Raw genomic sequence first — 17,452 nt, 5'->3', positions numbered from 1 at the left:
TGTTTAGTGAAGGAAGTTGCCATTCTTATCTGGTCTGGTCTATGTGTGACTCCAAACCGACAGCATTGCGGTTGACTTAACTGCCTTCTGGTCAATTAGGGATGGCAATAAATGCTGGCCTAGCCAGCAACACGCTCATCCCATGAATGAATAGAAAAATAATTGAAGTACAACTTTCACCCAAGATGGCTTATTGAGCATATGGTCTAAACCTTAGCCTCTGGAGTTCAAATTGTATAAAGGACAGCTTGAGTCTTCAACTCTAAATCTTTGCTTACGTATGAAGATTAACTGTTGGATAATGACAAAGTTCCACATTTTCTTTGGCTAATTGTTCATGCCCTCTTATATGTAAATATGATTTTAAAAAATGTTGGGGCAATTTACAACTTCAACATAGATCTCATCAGGAACATTAATGCGTTTATAGCGGAAATTCCAAACCTTTAAAATTACAACAATTAAAATAGAAAATTGAAACCAATTTTCTTGTCTTCTTGGTTCTAAACTGACCTCGAGCATCATTGGTCCAAGTGCATCCTTGTCAATGACACCTTGGCCTGTAGAGGACACATCAGCCTTTTGCACATCTTCGTTTGCAGCAGCCTTTTCTGCAAAACAAGTGTAAATTATTGCAACAGATTGTCAAAGCTCTGAGTTAACCATGAAACTGCTTCACACTTATTTTTAAACGGAAGTGTAAATACAGCTCAGACGACTAACCTCTGAACAGGAATATGGAACAAATAATATTCAAAATTTTGCTGCATTCCAGATTAAGTCTTCCAAACGGTTTCTCACTGACAAAATAATACTATATAGCTCTAATACTTCACATTGCTAATTACGTTTAGCTGTCCAATTAAAGGATTATCCTTCCAGTCTAATGCAATTCTAACTCACCGAGGAATAAAGAAATCAATTGAATCTCTACATATTCTATTCTGACAAAAGACAGGGCTAATGGGGCAGCAAGGCAGCCGCAGCTTCTAAACCGTCGGCAGACTTTTGTTTTCTTCCGACTGCAAGAAACCTTATCACTGCGAATAAGTGGAAGGGTTGAAAGAAGTCAGACGTAATTGCTTATTTAAAGGAGCAAAATAATACAAAATGTCGACTGTCTTTCCAATAAATATGGCTCACTCAGAACGCAGAAGGATTGACTGAATCTTCAGTGTTAATGGCCTGCAGGAATCTAAAAGATGGAATTCACTATGGGACAACTGATGTGCATAGGCATGTTTCATTCAACAATTTTGGTGTAAAGTTTCCAGCTCTTCCTTGGTTATTTACTCAAACTAATACTTAATCACAGGGAGATAAAGGGCAGCTAATCACTGCATCTTAAATCAGAATTTGGGCTGGCCACTCTCCATAATGTGATGCAACGGTAATCTCAGTATTTTCACCCAACAAAATTGCCCAGTCTTTCAGGTTTTGTATTTAATTCCTTCAAAATAACAGCTCTATGGACTTCTCTCCCTCCTTATATGTATTGGTTAAATATCCGCAGGTACCGAAGCAACTGACAGTGTAATTGCAGTTGTCATACTAAACACCGTTGATACTGGAATTCAGAGTGTGCAAATACAGAGTTAGATATTATGATAGAAAGTGTGAGATTTATATACATTTTAAATCTCATTTATTTTAAAATTTCAATTTGGAACTTGTGGCATGTGGGTTTTGGTCTATGTCATAGGGTCATACAGATGAACAGCATGGAAACAGACCCTATGGTCCAACTTGTCCATGCCAACCAGATATCCCAACTCAATCTAGTCCCACCTACCAGCACCCGACCCACATCCCTCCAAACCCTTCCTATTCATATACCCATCCAGGTGCCTTTTAAATGGTGCAATTGTACCAGCCTCCACCACTTCCTCTAGTAGCTCATTCCATACATGCACCACTCTGTGGAAAAAGCTGCCTCTTGGGTCTCTTTAATATCTTTCTCCTCTCACTCTAAACCTATGCCCTCTAGCTCTGGACTCCCCCACGCCAGGGAAAAGACTTTGTCTATTTACCCGATCTGTGCCCCTCATGATTTTATAAACTTCTATAAGGTTAGCCCTCAGCATCCGATGATCAACTTGCCAACATTTCCGGAACCATGAATTTTAAAAAAGAAGTTTGAAAGTGCCTCCCCCTGCATTCCCAATAACAGGCCCTGGGTTGCTTTACAGGTGTACAAAGTAAACATTGAAGTGCAGTAGCTTGCTTTCTGGTCAGAAGGATCAGGATTCAACATTTTATTTTGTTACACAGTTAAGTGAAAAACCCCATAAATTGGAAAGTTTGGTTTTCAGTTTGAAGAAGTCCTGCTTAGAAGAAAGAATCAGCTGTTCCTCAAGGAAGGAGTTAGTTCATAACAGATAGGAAGTAGGTTACCTCAGTGCAAGATTAAGTTCCAGTACCGAAATTTGGCTAGAATTCTGCAAGGGTTATTTGAAGCTGTGGAAGTCTAAGCTGAGTTGTGAGACCAATCAAGAAAGAGGCCAAACTATCAAAATAGGAAAAGTAAAGAAACGGTTAAGACAAACCTGTAGATATCAGAATGAAGGGAACTCACTAGTGTTTGAGTACTGAACTGTGATGATGTTGGGATAAGTAGATTTTATTTTAAATATTGCCTTTATTTAACCATGTTACATAGTTTGGTTTATTTAATTTTATTTTCATTTCATTTGTATATGAAACTTTTATTGATTAAACCAAATCTGCAGTATCACATACTTGTTTCTGTAAACAGTACAATCTAGCCAAATTTCAGACATTTGGCTAATAACATTAGCTCAAATCATAACGATTATAAACACGTTATAAACTAATGATTAATAGAAATCTCAAGCACGTTAAAATTTCCTGTTGGTAAAAAATCTTTTCATGTTACTTTGCTTTATTTTATCAATGTTTACATTACAAATCTTTTCTATGTTAACACAATTAATATTTATTGCCATTCCCTCTCCAGCACTGTTGCCTGCTTCACTGGCCATCTGGTCCCTTTTCTGGCTGCCGCTGCTCCCACCTTTCACAGTCACCTGCTGAAGCCCAATCTCAACTGGCATTGAGGTGACGTTTCAAGCAATAAGTTTCTTCTTCTTTCTTTGACTAATACTCCAAAAAATGGGGATGACTGGATGGGCAAGTATTTATCGCCTGATCTACATCACTGAGGTGGTGGCACCAGATCTTCTTTGACCACCGCAAACTATTTGATACAACTGAGTGCTTGCACTCTTCAGAAAACAGTGAGGGAGGTGAGGGATTGCCACTAACATCATTACCATGTCAAAGAACCCTCACACCCTGGTAATACTCTCTTTCAACCTCTTCTGTCAGGCAGACGATTCAGAAGCTTGAAAAAAACACACACACACCCACCCCAACAGGTTCAAGAACAGTTTCTCCCCTGCTGTTGTTAGGTTGCTGAATGGACATCTCTAATTTCATATTCAATGTGATCTGGCTTTGTACACTTCCTATGCAGTTATAACCTTGGGTGCCTTGCTCCGTTTAAGCACCCTATGATTTGTATGCCCTTGTTTGCTATGATCTGCCCTGTACTGCTCACAAAATAAAAAACTTACCACCGTACTTAGGCACACGTCACAATAAATCAAATCAGCAAGGACTTTAAATTTTATTGGGTTAAAAGGAAAACTAGTGAATCAGTTGGGTTTTCAATGATAACCTGACCATTTAATGGTCACCTTTACTGATAACAGCTTTTTGTATCTTCCTTGCTACGGATTTTCTTGGGTTGCCATAGCGCTCGTTGATCATTCTTCTTCATCCATCCTATTCCAATCCCAGATGGGATTTAATTTGAATAAAGCAAGGTATTGCATTTTGATAAACAAACAAGGTTAATCCCTTACCTGGCAAAGACGAGTTAACTTATCTTCACCCAATTTGTCTTTTTCAGAGTGCGACGAGTAAACTCACCCAAAACATATAAATTTCAAAAACAGCATAGACGAGTATATACATCAATTCTCGGCATTTCTGGGCCCTTCTCAGCTAGAAACGAGTATACTCGGTGACTCATACGTCTGGTAGCTGTGTCTCTTCCGCCTCAGGCATTGCAAGAAGCGTCGATGCACCGCTTTTGGGCACACACTGTCATTCGTTTTTTTTTTGTTTTACGGATTACGCCCAGATGTCGAGCTCAGAAGATGACAATGAGTATGCACCTTCTATTAGAACCTTGGATACATCAGATGAGGGTGCAAGCTAGTCTGATAATGGCTATTCTCGAGGGAGAGAGGGAGGGAGGGAGGAAGAGGAGGAGGAACAAATTTGGTGTTGACATGTGGTGTCGGAAGAATGCATGCTTCCTCCACCATCACACTTCCCATTCACTGGAAATCCTGGAATATCAATTGATCAAGACACCGCTGATATGACTCCTTTGGATTTTTTTAGTCTTTTATGTGACAGCAGAATTATTGATCGAGTTGTGGACGAAACTAATCACTTTGCTGAACAAGCTGGAGAAAGAGATTGTATGTGGCGCCCTGCAACGAAGGCATAAATTTGTGTGTTTTTTTGCCTTGAAAATGCTGGGGGGTATTGTGAAAATGCCAGATCAAGAAATGAACTGGTCGAAAGATGAACTACTTGAAAGACCAATTTTCTTTTGCCTAAAATGGTATATTCAAAATAAAATTTCAAGAAAAATATTGGAAATAGATAAAAACAAGTTATTTCCATAATCAGCATTAAAAATACTATAAAAAAGCAATTAAAAAATTTGTCTGAAAATGAGACGTTTTCTCCAAAAAAAAAAGTCACCGGGGAAGGGGTTAAAACTTCTACAATTGAAATTAGGGTCTTGGGTGGTGTAGTAGAACAGAGACACCTAGGTTTCAGATACATAAGATTTTTTTTAAAGTTGGCACCACAGGTAGACAAGGTAGTTAAGGAAGAAGTTTAGCATTCTTGCCTCCATTGCTCAGACGTTTGAGTATAGGATGTTATGTTGAGGCTGTACAGTATGGTGGTGAGGCCCCTTCTGCAGTATTGTGACCAGTTCTGGTTGCTCTGTTACATCAAAAATATTAATAAGCTGGAGAGGGCTCAGAAGAGATTTATTAGGGCTGGAGTTTATGAGAATTTGAATAGGCTGGGACTTTTTCCACTGGACTGTAGGAGGTGGAGGAGTGACCTTAAAGGGGGCTTATAACATCATGAGGTGAATAGCAAGGGTCCTTTTTCCTAAGATGGGGGATTTCAAGACTAGGGTGCATACTTTGAAGATGAGAGGAGAAAGATTCTAAAAAAGACATGAGGGACAACTTTTTTAAAAAAAACAGAATGTTTGTGTGGGGATTGCGTTTCCAGAGAAAGTGGTGGATGCGGGTTCAGTTACAATATTTAAAAGATATTTGGACAATTATGTGAACAAGAAATGTTTGGAGAGATATGGGACATGCACAGGCAGGTGAAATTAATTTAGTTTGGGGTTATGGTCAGCTTGGACTGGTTGGACCAGAGGGTCAGTTTCCATGCAACATGACTATGACTCACTGGACTCTGGTCTCTCTTCTTCATATCTTTCCAACAGACCACCTCCTTCTGTTTGTCCTCACATCCAGTATCCAATCACTTTCCCCAGCAATTTGTTCTCTCTTTCTCTTCCCCCTGCAGATGACCATATTATCTCAATCTCTTCTCAGCTACTTTCTCCAATGCTCTCTCAATCTTCACTGACCAACACCTTCCCCACCGTCTTTATGGTGCTGCGCCCTGATTTTGTCCCTTCTCCTTGCTGTACATATCCATCTCACACATTGTTATGTTCAGTCTCAGAATAGCTCTACAAGAATAAAAGAAGAATTCCAAATCAATGCAATATTAAAAGGAATGGAGACATTACAGAAATCTTAAAAAAGATGACTGGCATGTCTTGTGTTGAGAATGTAGCAGATCAGATAATTGCTTTCTATATAGAATTAGAAAATCATGCAAAGAAAAATCAGGGCTATGGAGAAATGAAAGCAAAATGGGAATAACGAAGCTGCTCTTGCAGGGAGCTTGCACAGACCAAATGATCTCATCTTTCAATGTTGAGTGTCATCACCACAAGTCTAAGAAAAGCCAATGGGCAGTGCGGCCAAGCAAAAAAGAAACAAAAATTGAATGCTTTTCTTCATATAATTTAAAAGGCACAAAGACGACAAATTGAAAGAGAACCCATCGGAAAAAAATTTGAAAGATGAGGATAATTGAACATGTCATCCTCTTGAGGGGTATGGTATTTTTGCATCCATTAGTATTATTTAAATTAGTTCAAGACACAAGATGATGCTAAATATGAAACTCCAACTAAAAGCTTTGTGCAGATTCATCATTAATGTTTTGGCCAACAAAAGTTCAACAAACTGATATAAGTAACAGCTACAAATTTAAAATAATTCTAGGAAGATGGCTTTTAAAAATTAAAATGCAAAGACACATTTCGTGGAAGTCAGAAAATACAACAGAATCCTGTGTAATTGCCACTACACTTCACTGTACATATGTGCCATGAGATACATACAATGAGATGCAACATTTAAAGAAATCCTTTCTTCACTTCATTCAAGTTTGAGCCATGCTCAGACTGATGGGATGATTATTTTCTAAATCTGCGTTATTGTCAAATTTAGAACTTCATGTCTATTATTTTGTGTATATATTTTGTATTGTATAACACAAACAATCACCACATTCTGATATTAGTCTTCTCCATACAGCTTTCCACAATTTAACTGTAATATTTAAAAAGGGATTAATTGTTCTTTCTCAGTCAATGCAAGCACTTGTGACAAGTTGAAAAAATAATAAATTGAAACTCTAATTATATTAAACATTTCATTTGCACACTAGTTTTAACAACTGTTCCCAAAGACTAAGGTACTGAACATTGTTTTAGTCCAAGAAGCAATATTGAGTTGGACCATCTGTATACTAAATTTTAGTTATCAACTTTACAAACATTTTGGCTTAAACTTTAGTCAATTACAAAGATGAGCAACTATGGGGCAGCACGGTAGCTCAGTGGTTAGCACTGCTGCCTCACAGAGCCAGGACCTGGGTTCAGTTCCCGCCTCGGGTGACCGTGTGTGGTGTTTGCACATTCTCCCAGAGTCTGCAGGGGTTTCCTCCAGGTGCTCCGGTTTCCCCCCCACAATCCAAAGATGTGCAGGTCAGGTGAATTGGCCATGCTAAATTGCCCCTAGTGTTAGGTGCAATTAGTCAGGGGTAAATATAGGATAAGGGAATGGGTCTGGGTGGGTTACTGTTTGGAGGGTTGGTGTGGACTTGTTGGGCCGAAGGGCCTGTTTCCATACTGTAACGAATCTAATTTCATCCTCATTGTAGTTTATAAAAAATGGTGAAAAGATCATTACAAGTCAAATATTTCAAAACATGTGCTACATGGCACATAATTTAAAAATACCCGATATCACTTAGTCTGAAACTGCCTCACGTGTTAAGGAAGAAAAATGGGTAGACATATCTTCCCATATAACCTCCTTCAGCTTAGATCCGAACTTCATCTTGAACAGCTGCTGCGTGCGCCATTCTGAATATTAATTTCTTAAGCAGCATGAAGCAAAAGCAAGATTCATTCGAAGTGCATGATGCAATCTGGCTCAAAGCAGACGCAACCTGGTCATTTCCAACAGCCTGCCAGAAGGGAGGCTCACTTCTTCCTGCTGAATATGCCTTTCCACTGGGATTATGGCAGTGTCTTAAGAGACCTTGTTTATAATTACACCAACAGGAGCAGCAGCAGCTCTGCCTGCAAGCTGACCATGTTGGATAGAATTCAGTTAAACAACGTGCCAATTACTCTCTCAGAAGAGCTGGTCTTCACTTTTACTCAGATTTTATATCCAGTAGGAATGGAAGGCACAGCTGAAAGCCTAAAATAATGTAAATTTCTCACGATCTCTTCAGTAGGTTATTGGCAGAAGAGTTTAAAACGTTACGCACAGATTAGACTATGCTGCCAATTCAAAATATAAATTATAGCAAATTATTATGCAATTTTAAACTATATCTTCAACACGGAGCTTGAATTACACTGAACTGAAAACATGGGCATCATTTTCATATTTGTTAATCCAAAATCTGTTTTCAAAAAAGCAAATACCAATTTATACTTTCATTTCTAAGAAGTCAGAGCTCAAAATGAAATGCTCAAACTACATATCATATACAAATTTTTGCAGCCCATGCAACAATACATCAAATCTTCTTTCATATTCAATTTAAGTAACTGAGTCACACAGCTGGACAACAAAAAAATCATTTAGCAATCATACCTCTCACAGGCATAACACATGACATAAACATATACAGGAAAAGATTGCTTTTTGCACACAATTCTGGCAGGTGGCTTGAACAGTGATGGTGTAATATTCATGGTGCAAGATCTCAATAGGATGGTTTCTGAATAATACTTAAAATAAACCCTGCCAGATTTGCAATGCACAATAAGTATTCCTGCACCACTATTTCCCTCAGGCAATTAATACACTATTCTTTTCAGACCAATTAATGATTGCCACAAGACACAGGCATCTTTCCTTTAAAAGGAAACCTGTCTTTCATTGTCTTTTTTTGTCACTTCATTATTAGTTTATTCAATCCACCCAGCAGATCTCTTGGTGCTAATGTTCCCCTCCATCAGAGTACACATCTAGAGGGGTTCACCTCCAAGAATCAGGTATATCTCTTCAAAATTGTCTGAACTTAACATAATAGACAAAATATTAAATAACTTATTTATGGTACAATCATACTTCCTTAATGAGCTATGGAACATTTTATGCAAACCAAATTGATGCTGCAAAAACATCATAATTACTTTCAAATGAACCTATTCAATATCTGACTTTCAGCAATAAGGGAGCAAAATCAACACTGCATGCATAATGCTGTTTAAAGAAAAATGTTCAGGTCAGCAACTCTGGCAATCATCATATAGGGCATGGAACACAAAAAAAAACAAGCCAGTTATACATCTGCAACATACTAAAATTAGAAAAACCACCATATGGCTCCATGAAACCAGGGGCATTTATATTCATTAGAAAGCCTTCTACTCCCAGAAAAACACAAGACCCTTCCTGTGCTCTCCCAATGTGTTTATCTTTTCAACATTAATGCACTATATTTCAGTGCTGCTGAAATTTCCTGCAGTGCATATTAAACACCACAGCTGCACATTTCCTCAGTGTTTACACTTAACTGGGTGCAAGGAGAGAACAAAGATCCACATTGTGCCAGCCATAGCTGCTATGATATTAATCAAGCTCTTCTTTTCAACAATATTGTGCCGTGCCTTTCCTTGAGCTGTCATGATACTTATAGACGTGAACATTATCTTAACTTCTCCATCCAGAATAGCCTTCTAACTCAGATTGCTGCATTGTTTCAGACTTTTCACGTTTAACACTGCCTGCATTAACACCAGTAACAAAATTGCTAGTTTGAAATTATGTCCAACTCCTAACCAATTTTTGCCATGTCACAGAATTGTAGAATCCCTGTAATTATGTGTAAGGATTTCATTTATCACTATATTAAAGCCCATCTGATATTGTTCACAGAATCAAGTCTCTCCAATCACTCTGCAAAACCTGGGCCCCGATTCCAAAGATTAGCCTTTGGGCTCTTCTCTGCATTCCCTTCTGCACTTGATTTCTCAACAACCAGAAATGGACACAGGATTCGAAACACAACCTGACCAACACCACAGTTTACACTGTGGTTTTAAAAATATAATTTGCAATGACAATTCAGTACAGCTGGAGCTGCTCTTTCAAAACCTATGGCACTGTTTAAAAGGAGAATGGTGATAGTGCTACTGGAGCATCCAGAGTTGATAAAAGGCAGTTTGTAAACGAAAGTTGTTAATTTCATCCTGAGTTTGCTTGCAGTTCATCGAGGTTCACACACATCTTGCATTTGATATTTGTGGTCTCTCTCTCTCCTGGATGTCTAATGTCACTATTTCTGAAAATTCCTTATTTACCTTCTATACAAGTATTAACAAATACCCTCCATTAATTCATTTCTTATAACAAGTCAAGTTATTCTGCTGACGAAATCCCTTCAAAAATAGGAGGTTGTTAATTGTAACTTTAGGACAGCATAGGTATGGTGTCGGGGGATTGGAGGTGTTCTTGGGAAACCTCTAAGGGGCAGGGTGGACAGTGTGCACACATCTGCAGAAATCAAGATTCAAATCATATTTTAAAAATATATAGTGTCCCAGCAGCAAACCACTAGGGGCACAGGACAATTGCCTCAAAGAGAGAATGAGTCTATACAATTACACCTAGGATTGCCCCGCATCACAGTCAGCACTCTGGTAGCTCTGTGCATTGAAAGTTCTGTCTAGAGATAAGAAATCCACGCGCCAATGGCATAATCTTGGATGTCCTCAGGTCACCATGTGGCATGGTTTGTTGTGAAAGATGCTACTGACACAGCAGGAAGCTCAAATTGCCCCTGCACATTTTAATTTATCTTAGTGGAGAGTTCCCCCAACCTGACTTCAGCTTTGCTCAGGCTCCTTAATGCCACACAGTCAAATGCTGCCCTAATGCCACACTTTTATTTCCCCTGTGGAATTCAGCTCTTTGAGCTTATTTGAACTAAGGTTGTAATAAAGTTGAATGGCCCTGGAAGAACTCAAACTGACTACCACTTAGCAGGTTATTACTCTGAATGTGAGGCATGGTCAGTGAAGCCTTCCATCATTTTCAAAGAGACCAAAAGTAGGCAGACAGGCTATTAAGTTGTTGGGAAGGACTTTTGTGCACAGGTCATAACTGGACTATTTTCCAGAGTATCGGGTAATGTAGTTACTTCATGACCCTCAAGTACACCCCTCCATCATAAGGTCAAAAATAATGATTCTTGCTAATAATCGTCTGTCATGTTCAACACCATTGCGATATTTCTAACCTGAAGCGGTCAGTGTCCACATGTAGCAAGATCTAAACAACCGACAAGTGGCAAGTAGTAACATTTGTGCAACACAAGTGCCATGTAATGGACCAGTTGTAACAAGAGAGAATCTGATTATTTCTCCTTGACATTAAATGGCGTTACCATCTTGAATTTCCACTCTCAATAGCAAGGGGATTACCACTGACCAGAAACAGAACTTGACCAACCATATTAACACTATGGTATAAGAGCAGGTCAGAAGTTACACATTCTGCGGCAAAGAAGCCACCTCCTGTTTCCCCAAAGCCTGACCACCATCTCCACGGCAAGTCAGCAGTCCACTCCAAACTTGCCTGGATGTGTGCAATACTCAGGAAGCTTAACACCACTTGACTGGCACCCAAACAACCACCTTCCACATTTCATTTCCTTCACCACCAACACAGTAGCAGCAGTATGTACCATCTGTAAGATGCATTATAGTAACTACCAAGATTTCTTCAGCAGCACCTTTCAAATGCACAAATCTACTACTTAGGATAAGGGCAGTAGATGCAATGAGAACACCACTCCCACAAAGATCCCCTTCCAGCCACACACCACCTTGGGTTTGAACTGTACTGCTGTTCCTTCACTGACACCAGCTCAAATTGTCTGGTACGCTCTTCCCAAGAGTATCATGGGTGACCATTGTTCAAGAAGACAGCTCAATATCACCTCCTCCATGTCAGTTAGGAATGGGTAATAAACACTCACCTGGTAAGTGATGCACACATCCTTTCTATGAACTCTATCATGCTGTTGTTACAGCATATCAGCTATCTTGCCAGGTCTATCCAGCCTTAATTATTTGATAAACTAAATAGTGAATACAATTATAAAAGGTAATTAAAGAGTAATAGCAAATGGCAGTTTTATAGCTTAGATACTGAAGGACATTCCCCAGCTACAGGAGTCTTAAAAGAAAGGCTGAATTCAGCAGCTCTGAATTCCACCGTGCCCCAAATTTAGTACTCTTCAAACCACTGTTCTCCACTTACTGGACAGTAGCAAACATTGTCTAATTGTATTGGGCTGACCTCCAAGGGATGATGGAGGCTATTCGCGAGAGCACAGAAAATGCTGAAGCTTAGAGATAACTAAAGAATTAATGACAATTTCAGGAACAGTATAGTTAATGTAGTGATAAGGGACAAGTGATGTTATGGAGATGGAACTTCTGGTGGAAGTTATTGAGACGTGACATGTTTCAGGGTCAAGTACAATGCCGGAGTCTCTCAGACCTCAGCGGAAGGATGATGGAATCAATGGTTAGTTTCTGGATTCTCTTCCTCCTTAAATGGACTTTTAAAAAACTATTTAACTCAGAAGGAAGAGAAATAAAGTATATGTTCTTCCTTGCTGAATGAAGCTGCCATAATGTCAACATAATGGCCGTGTCCAGATTGCAAGGTGATAACCAGGAAGCAGTCAAAATTCAACTAGTAAAAAAGCTAACAGAACTGTGCACCATCACTCAGAAATACAACATAAAGCTATTGCCGAATAAACAAGTTTGAGCAATCAAATTGTTCAAATCCCTTTGAAATTTATAAACAGATTTGGTGAGCAATCAAGGACAGAAAATGCTGGAAATATTCAATTGGCCTATAGGGCAAACAAGAATGAAATCTTAAAGTAATTACATTGATTAAACCTGCAACAACTAAATTGAGTTACCTAAAATTTAGGTGAATCCAGATCGGAATAACCAAAAGCAAAGGACAAAATAGACTGGAGCAAAACAGTATTCCAGGAAGGACCAGACACCATAAATAACAATGGAAATGTTATTTCCCATGCAAAGCCCACTGCTTCGGAGCTCAGACTCAGACAGCCCCATTGTGTTCTAAGTACTAACCAACTCAAAAGTGTATGCTTCAGCAAGAGGACCTGGTCTCCAAGTGCCATCAGATCTTGGGTTTAAACAAAAATCTCAATTTTTGGATTGCACCCAACCTTCAGACCATCACCACTCCATAAAAGACCAGTTTACACAAGTTTTGAGAGTTACTGAAACTTTTTATAAAACCTAAAACTAGCACTACAATGTCCAAACAAGTGTGCATTTGGACTGCGTTATTTAGACTTCAGTGCTTTCATTTTTGTTCTTCCTCAGCCTTTCACAAGAAATGTAAGAGGTTAGTACAGCCAAGTGCACTGCATCACCAATTTTCTCCCTTATCAGAATGGGGCCCCAATTTCTTCCTGAACTTGCCCTGGTTTTCCTAAAATTCATATTATGCATGTTTTAAGGAGCCCAATGTGACACTTATTCCTGTCTCTCCCAAATCATCCACCAATGAACATTCAATGTAATTTACACAATTATCATGCCAATTGCCTTCCTAATTTCTCCCCTCCCACCTGAATCTTTTAGTGAGCTCTTGACTGTTTTTCGCCTCAAACCAATCAACCACCCTGGATGTTTCGGATGTCATGGTCATGAGCCCAAAGCAAACTTACTGCAGGCAGAATAACAGCTTCCAATTGACTGAAGTCTCTATTGGAAAGCAATGCATAGATCAATGGCTGCTTCTACCCATTCTGACAGAAATCTGTTGAGAAAATACATAACTCTCAGTCAAACATCCTACTTCTCAAAGTATCAGATAAGCTAACTTTTTGTGAATTTTATCAAGAAATAGGATTTAATAAATATCAGGAGAAAGTGAGGACTGCAGAGGCTGGAGATCAGAGCTGAAAAATGTGTTGCTGGAAAAGCGCAGCAGGTCAGGCAGCATCCAAGAAGCAGGAAAAAAAAAAAAATCGATGTTTCAGGCATGAGCCCTTCTTCAGGGCATGATTCCTGAAGAAGGGCTCATGCCCGAAACGTCAATTCTCCTGCTCCTTGGATGCTGCCTTACCTGTTGCACTTTTCCAGCAACACATTTTCAGCTTTAATAAATATCACCCTTGATCTTACTACAGAGCTCTGAAATGTCAGGACATTTTGTAGGCAATTTTGTAAACATGCTTTCTGCAGCTTACTTTGTCTTGCTCCTGAAGTATCGAGGAATGATAAGAGGCAGTAGTGGTGGCTCACTAATTATACATGCATCGAACAGTTTGAACAATGCCCAATAGAAGAGGAACAGAAAGACTCTTCTGTGAATCATCAAGCATGGGCCAATGATAAGGTTTAGTTTTGCTGAGAGGTCATTACATGCTGCTGTACAGAGTTACAGATTGGGAGTCACTACGTTGAAGTAGAAGGCTAGCTTCCATATCAGTGAACAGACTACACTTGGCTCTACCAAAACCACTGGCCACAAGTCACTGATGGCACCAGCTCATTGGTCAGACATGAAGTCCTTGTACCAAACGTTCTCGGTTTATTCTATTAAAACAGGATTTACTGTCTCCTTGCCAGCTTCCGTTCCATATTCCACCACAAGCTTCAACAAAATCTACAACCCAACTCCTCAACTGCCCTCACATTACGTATCTTCTCCCAATTTTTGGCAGTTCGTACACACCAAGCCACACACCTCATTTCATCTTCCCCACAAAATGTATTTAAATTCTGGCCTAGTTTTCAAACTCCCACACATCATCGCCATTTTACTAACAGCAAGCTTCTTCCTATTTTTCAATTCTTATCTCTATCAACGATCTCTCACTTAGCCACTAGAGCCCTACCCTCCCTATTCAGTTCTCTTCACCATTTAAAACACTTCCTCTATTGTGTCTTTCATTAACCAACCCATATTTGACTTTTAAACTTGCCCCTTCTGCCTCATATTCACCTTTTAGCCCTCTTCAAAACAAACCGTTTGGTGTTGTATCCATGCATAAGAAATAGTGCAGATATGTCAATTGTGGTCCATTGGTACTAAAGGAGTAACAATTGTTTACCAGGTATCCATTTGTTAAATAATTTCATAAAATTGCAAATGAAATGAGTGAGTGATGCGGAGTGCTGAAGTGGGAAATTGAAGTTAGGTGGAGTGTGTGTATTTATAGGATCGCACAAGACTGGGACTGGCTGGGTGAACCAGAGGTCCTTACCGAAGAGCCCACCTTTGTTCATTTTACTGAACAGAGGCTCAAATCTTTTTTTTAAAAAAGCGTGCATTATTTTTCAGACTACCATGTATCTTGGGAATGCTGGTCTCTGCCAGTTACTCTTCATATGATCGTATTAATTTAACCGTCATCATTATACTTTGAATACCTCACATTTGGAGGCAAAGTTCACAGTGTGGATAAACATAGTTTAACTTATTAGCACATCAAGCCAGGGATGAGAAGTCAGTTTCATCCAACAAAGCTGTTTCAGCAATTGCGATAGAAGGGAGGATTCTTCTTGAACAAGTGAAGGGATAACATGTCGCATTTCAAATGCAGCAATGCAGTCATTACAGTAGCTTTTACCAGTTAGAGATTAACTGTGCAACTAAAGAGGTTTATACATCTATCACCAATTTACACTGAATTAAAGCTTTAACAGACCTCAAATCAATACACAGTACTGGTCATAAATTATTTGTTGACGGAGATAATAAAATTGACACATCTGCAGTGGTATGCATTTTAAACTTCGAAACTAGTGTTTTATTTCATTCAAATAACTTGCTTATTCTCACGATTCTTGCCCTTTCTGCACACCCTTTGCCCTCTTAGACAAAATACTCCACCCACTGGACCTTATTCTTGTCGGAGGTTTTCTGCCAAGGTTTCGATTCTAATATCTGTAGTCTGTAAGTTGCTTCCCCACGTAACCTCATTATCTGCCCACCTTTATTTTTGTCATATTCATCTATGAGAATAAAGTTCTTGTTTTGCCAACTTTTCCAGGACCCAGTCCAACTCCTGCTTTTCTGATGCTCCACAACATTGTTGCAATGTTTTAGCAATGCAATAGCTGCAAAGTTCCTGTCCTTGACATCCCTTTCTCCAAGTAATTCATACGGTCTAATTTTAAACACACAACTCACTTCAGCACCATAAAGCATAAAGCAGCAGGCTAAGTGGACAACAGGGCTCAACATCCAGCATCAAATCAGATTATATCAGCAATATCCCATTTCACAGAATCTCTACAGTATGGAAGCAGGCCATTCGGCCCATCAACTCCACATCGAACTTCCAAAGAGCATCCAACACCAGATCTATCCCATCCCGGTATCCTTACATTTCCCATGACTAATCCACCTTTCCTGCACATGCCTGGACATTAGAGGGAAATTTAGCATGGCCAATCCACCTAACCTGCACATCTTTGGACTGTGGAAGGAAACTAAAGCACTTGGAAGAAACCCATGCAGACACAGGGAGAACGTGCAAACTCCACACATACAGTCGCCCAAGGCTGGAATCAAACCCAGGTCCCTACTGTTGTGAGGCAGTAGTAACCACAGTCACTGTCATCCCAAAATGGGTGTCTGTATTTAAGACAGGCTGTAAGGAGATGCTTAGGAACTACAGACCCTCATCACATTCAATTCCTTCCAGATTGGCAAGATCATTCTAGAGGGACAACGATTTTTTATATTCCACTTTCAATGACCAATTACCTCAGATTTCATATTCCTCTCTTCTCATCAAGAAAACTCAAAGACAATTCAACCACCGATGGCCTATACAGCTTTGTCGGAGTGCAGTGAGGCAAGGTTCTTAAAGGCAGAGATATACAGCATGAAAACAGATCCTTGTGTCCAACTCATCCGTGCTGACCAGATATCCTATATAAATCTAGCGCCATTTGCCAGCATTTAGTCCATATGTCTCTCATATATAGATTTAGAGGCATATATATCCAAATGCCTTCACCACCTCCTCTGGCAGCTCATTCCATACACACACCATCAGTATAAAAGAGTTACCCCCTCACGTTCCTTTGATATCTTTCCCCTCTATGCACTCTAGTTTTGCACTCACCCATCCCAGGGAAAAATCTTGTCTATTTACCATATACATGCCCTGCATGTTTTTATAAACCTCTATAAAGGTCATCCCTCAGCCTCTGATGCTCCAGGGAAAATAGCCCTAGCCTATTTCAGGCTCTCCCTAAAGGTCAAACCCTCCAAACCTGGCAACATCCTTGTAAATCTTTTCTTAATTTTGGGAATCTGATAATTTCATCATGCCAGGCAATGACTATTTCTAATGAGTGAGAACCCAAGAACCTTGTGTTGATATTCAAAGGCATTACTATGATTGGCTTCTCCCCATCTATGTCCTGGGCATTATCATGGATCAGAAACCAAGCAGGTTCAGAGATATAAATATACTGGAAAGAGCAGCAAGTTAGATGCTAGGAATTCTAAGGCAAGCAATGCCAGTTTTGCCAAAACCTATCCACTATCCAAACAGGTCAGAAGTATGATGGAATACTCCCCAATTGCCTGAATGAGTGCAGCTCCAACAACTCTCACACAGTTTGAAATCATCCAGGCAAAAGCAGTCTGCTTGACGGGCACCACATTCAACATTCACTCCGTTCCCA

The 17,452-nt window shown here is 39.5% G+C and overlaps 1 protein-coding gene across 11 annotated transcripts in view; it reads right to left on the bottom strand.

The window, feature by feature from the left end:
- Positions 1 to 17,452, bottom strand: part of ncoa2 (nuclear receptor coactivator 2) — a 308,555-nt gene that overhangs the window by 84,978 nt on the left and 206,125 nt on the right. For all 11 annotated transcript variants that reach the window (XM_072571432.1, XM_072571438.1, XM_072571441.1 and 8 more), the window contains one exon: positions 514 to 611. In XM_072571432.1, the coding sequence (XP_072427533.1) occupies positions 514 to 611 (98 nt within the window). The remainder of the gene's footprint in view (positions 1 to 513; positions 612 to 17,452) is intronic.

Source organism: Chiloscyllium punctatum, chromosome 5, assembly GCF_047496795.1.
Source record: "Chiloscyllium punctatum isolate Juve2018m chromosome 5, sChiPun1.3, whole genome shotgun sequence".
NCBI classification, from domain to species: Eukaryota; Metazoa; Chordata; class Chondrichthyes; order Orectolobiformes; family Hemiscylliidae; genus Chiloscyllium; species Chiloscyllium punctatum.
Note: the sequence above shows the minus strand (reverse complement) of the source record. Positions and strands in the feature narration are given on the sequence as shown.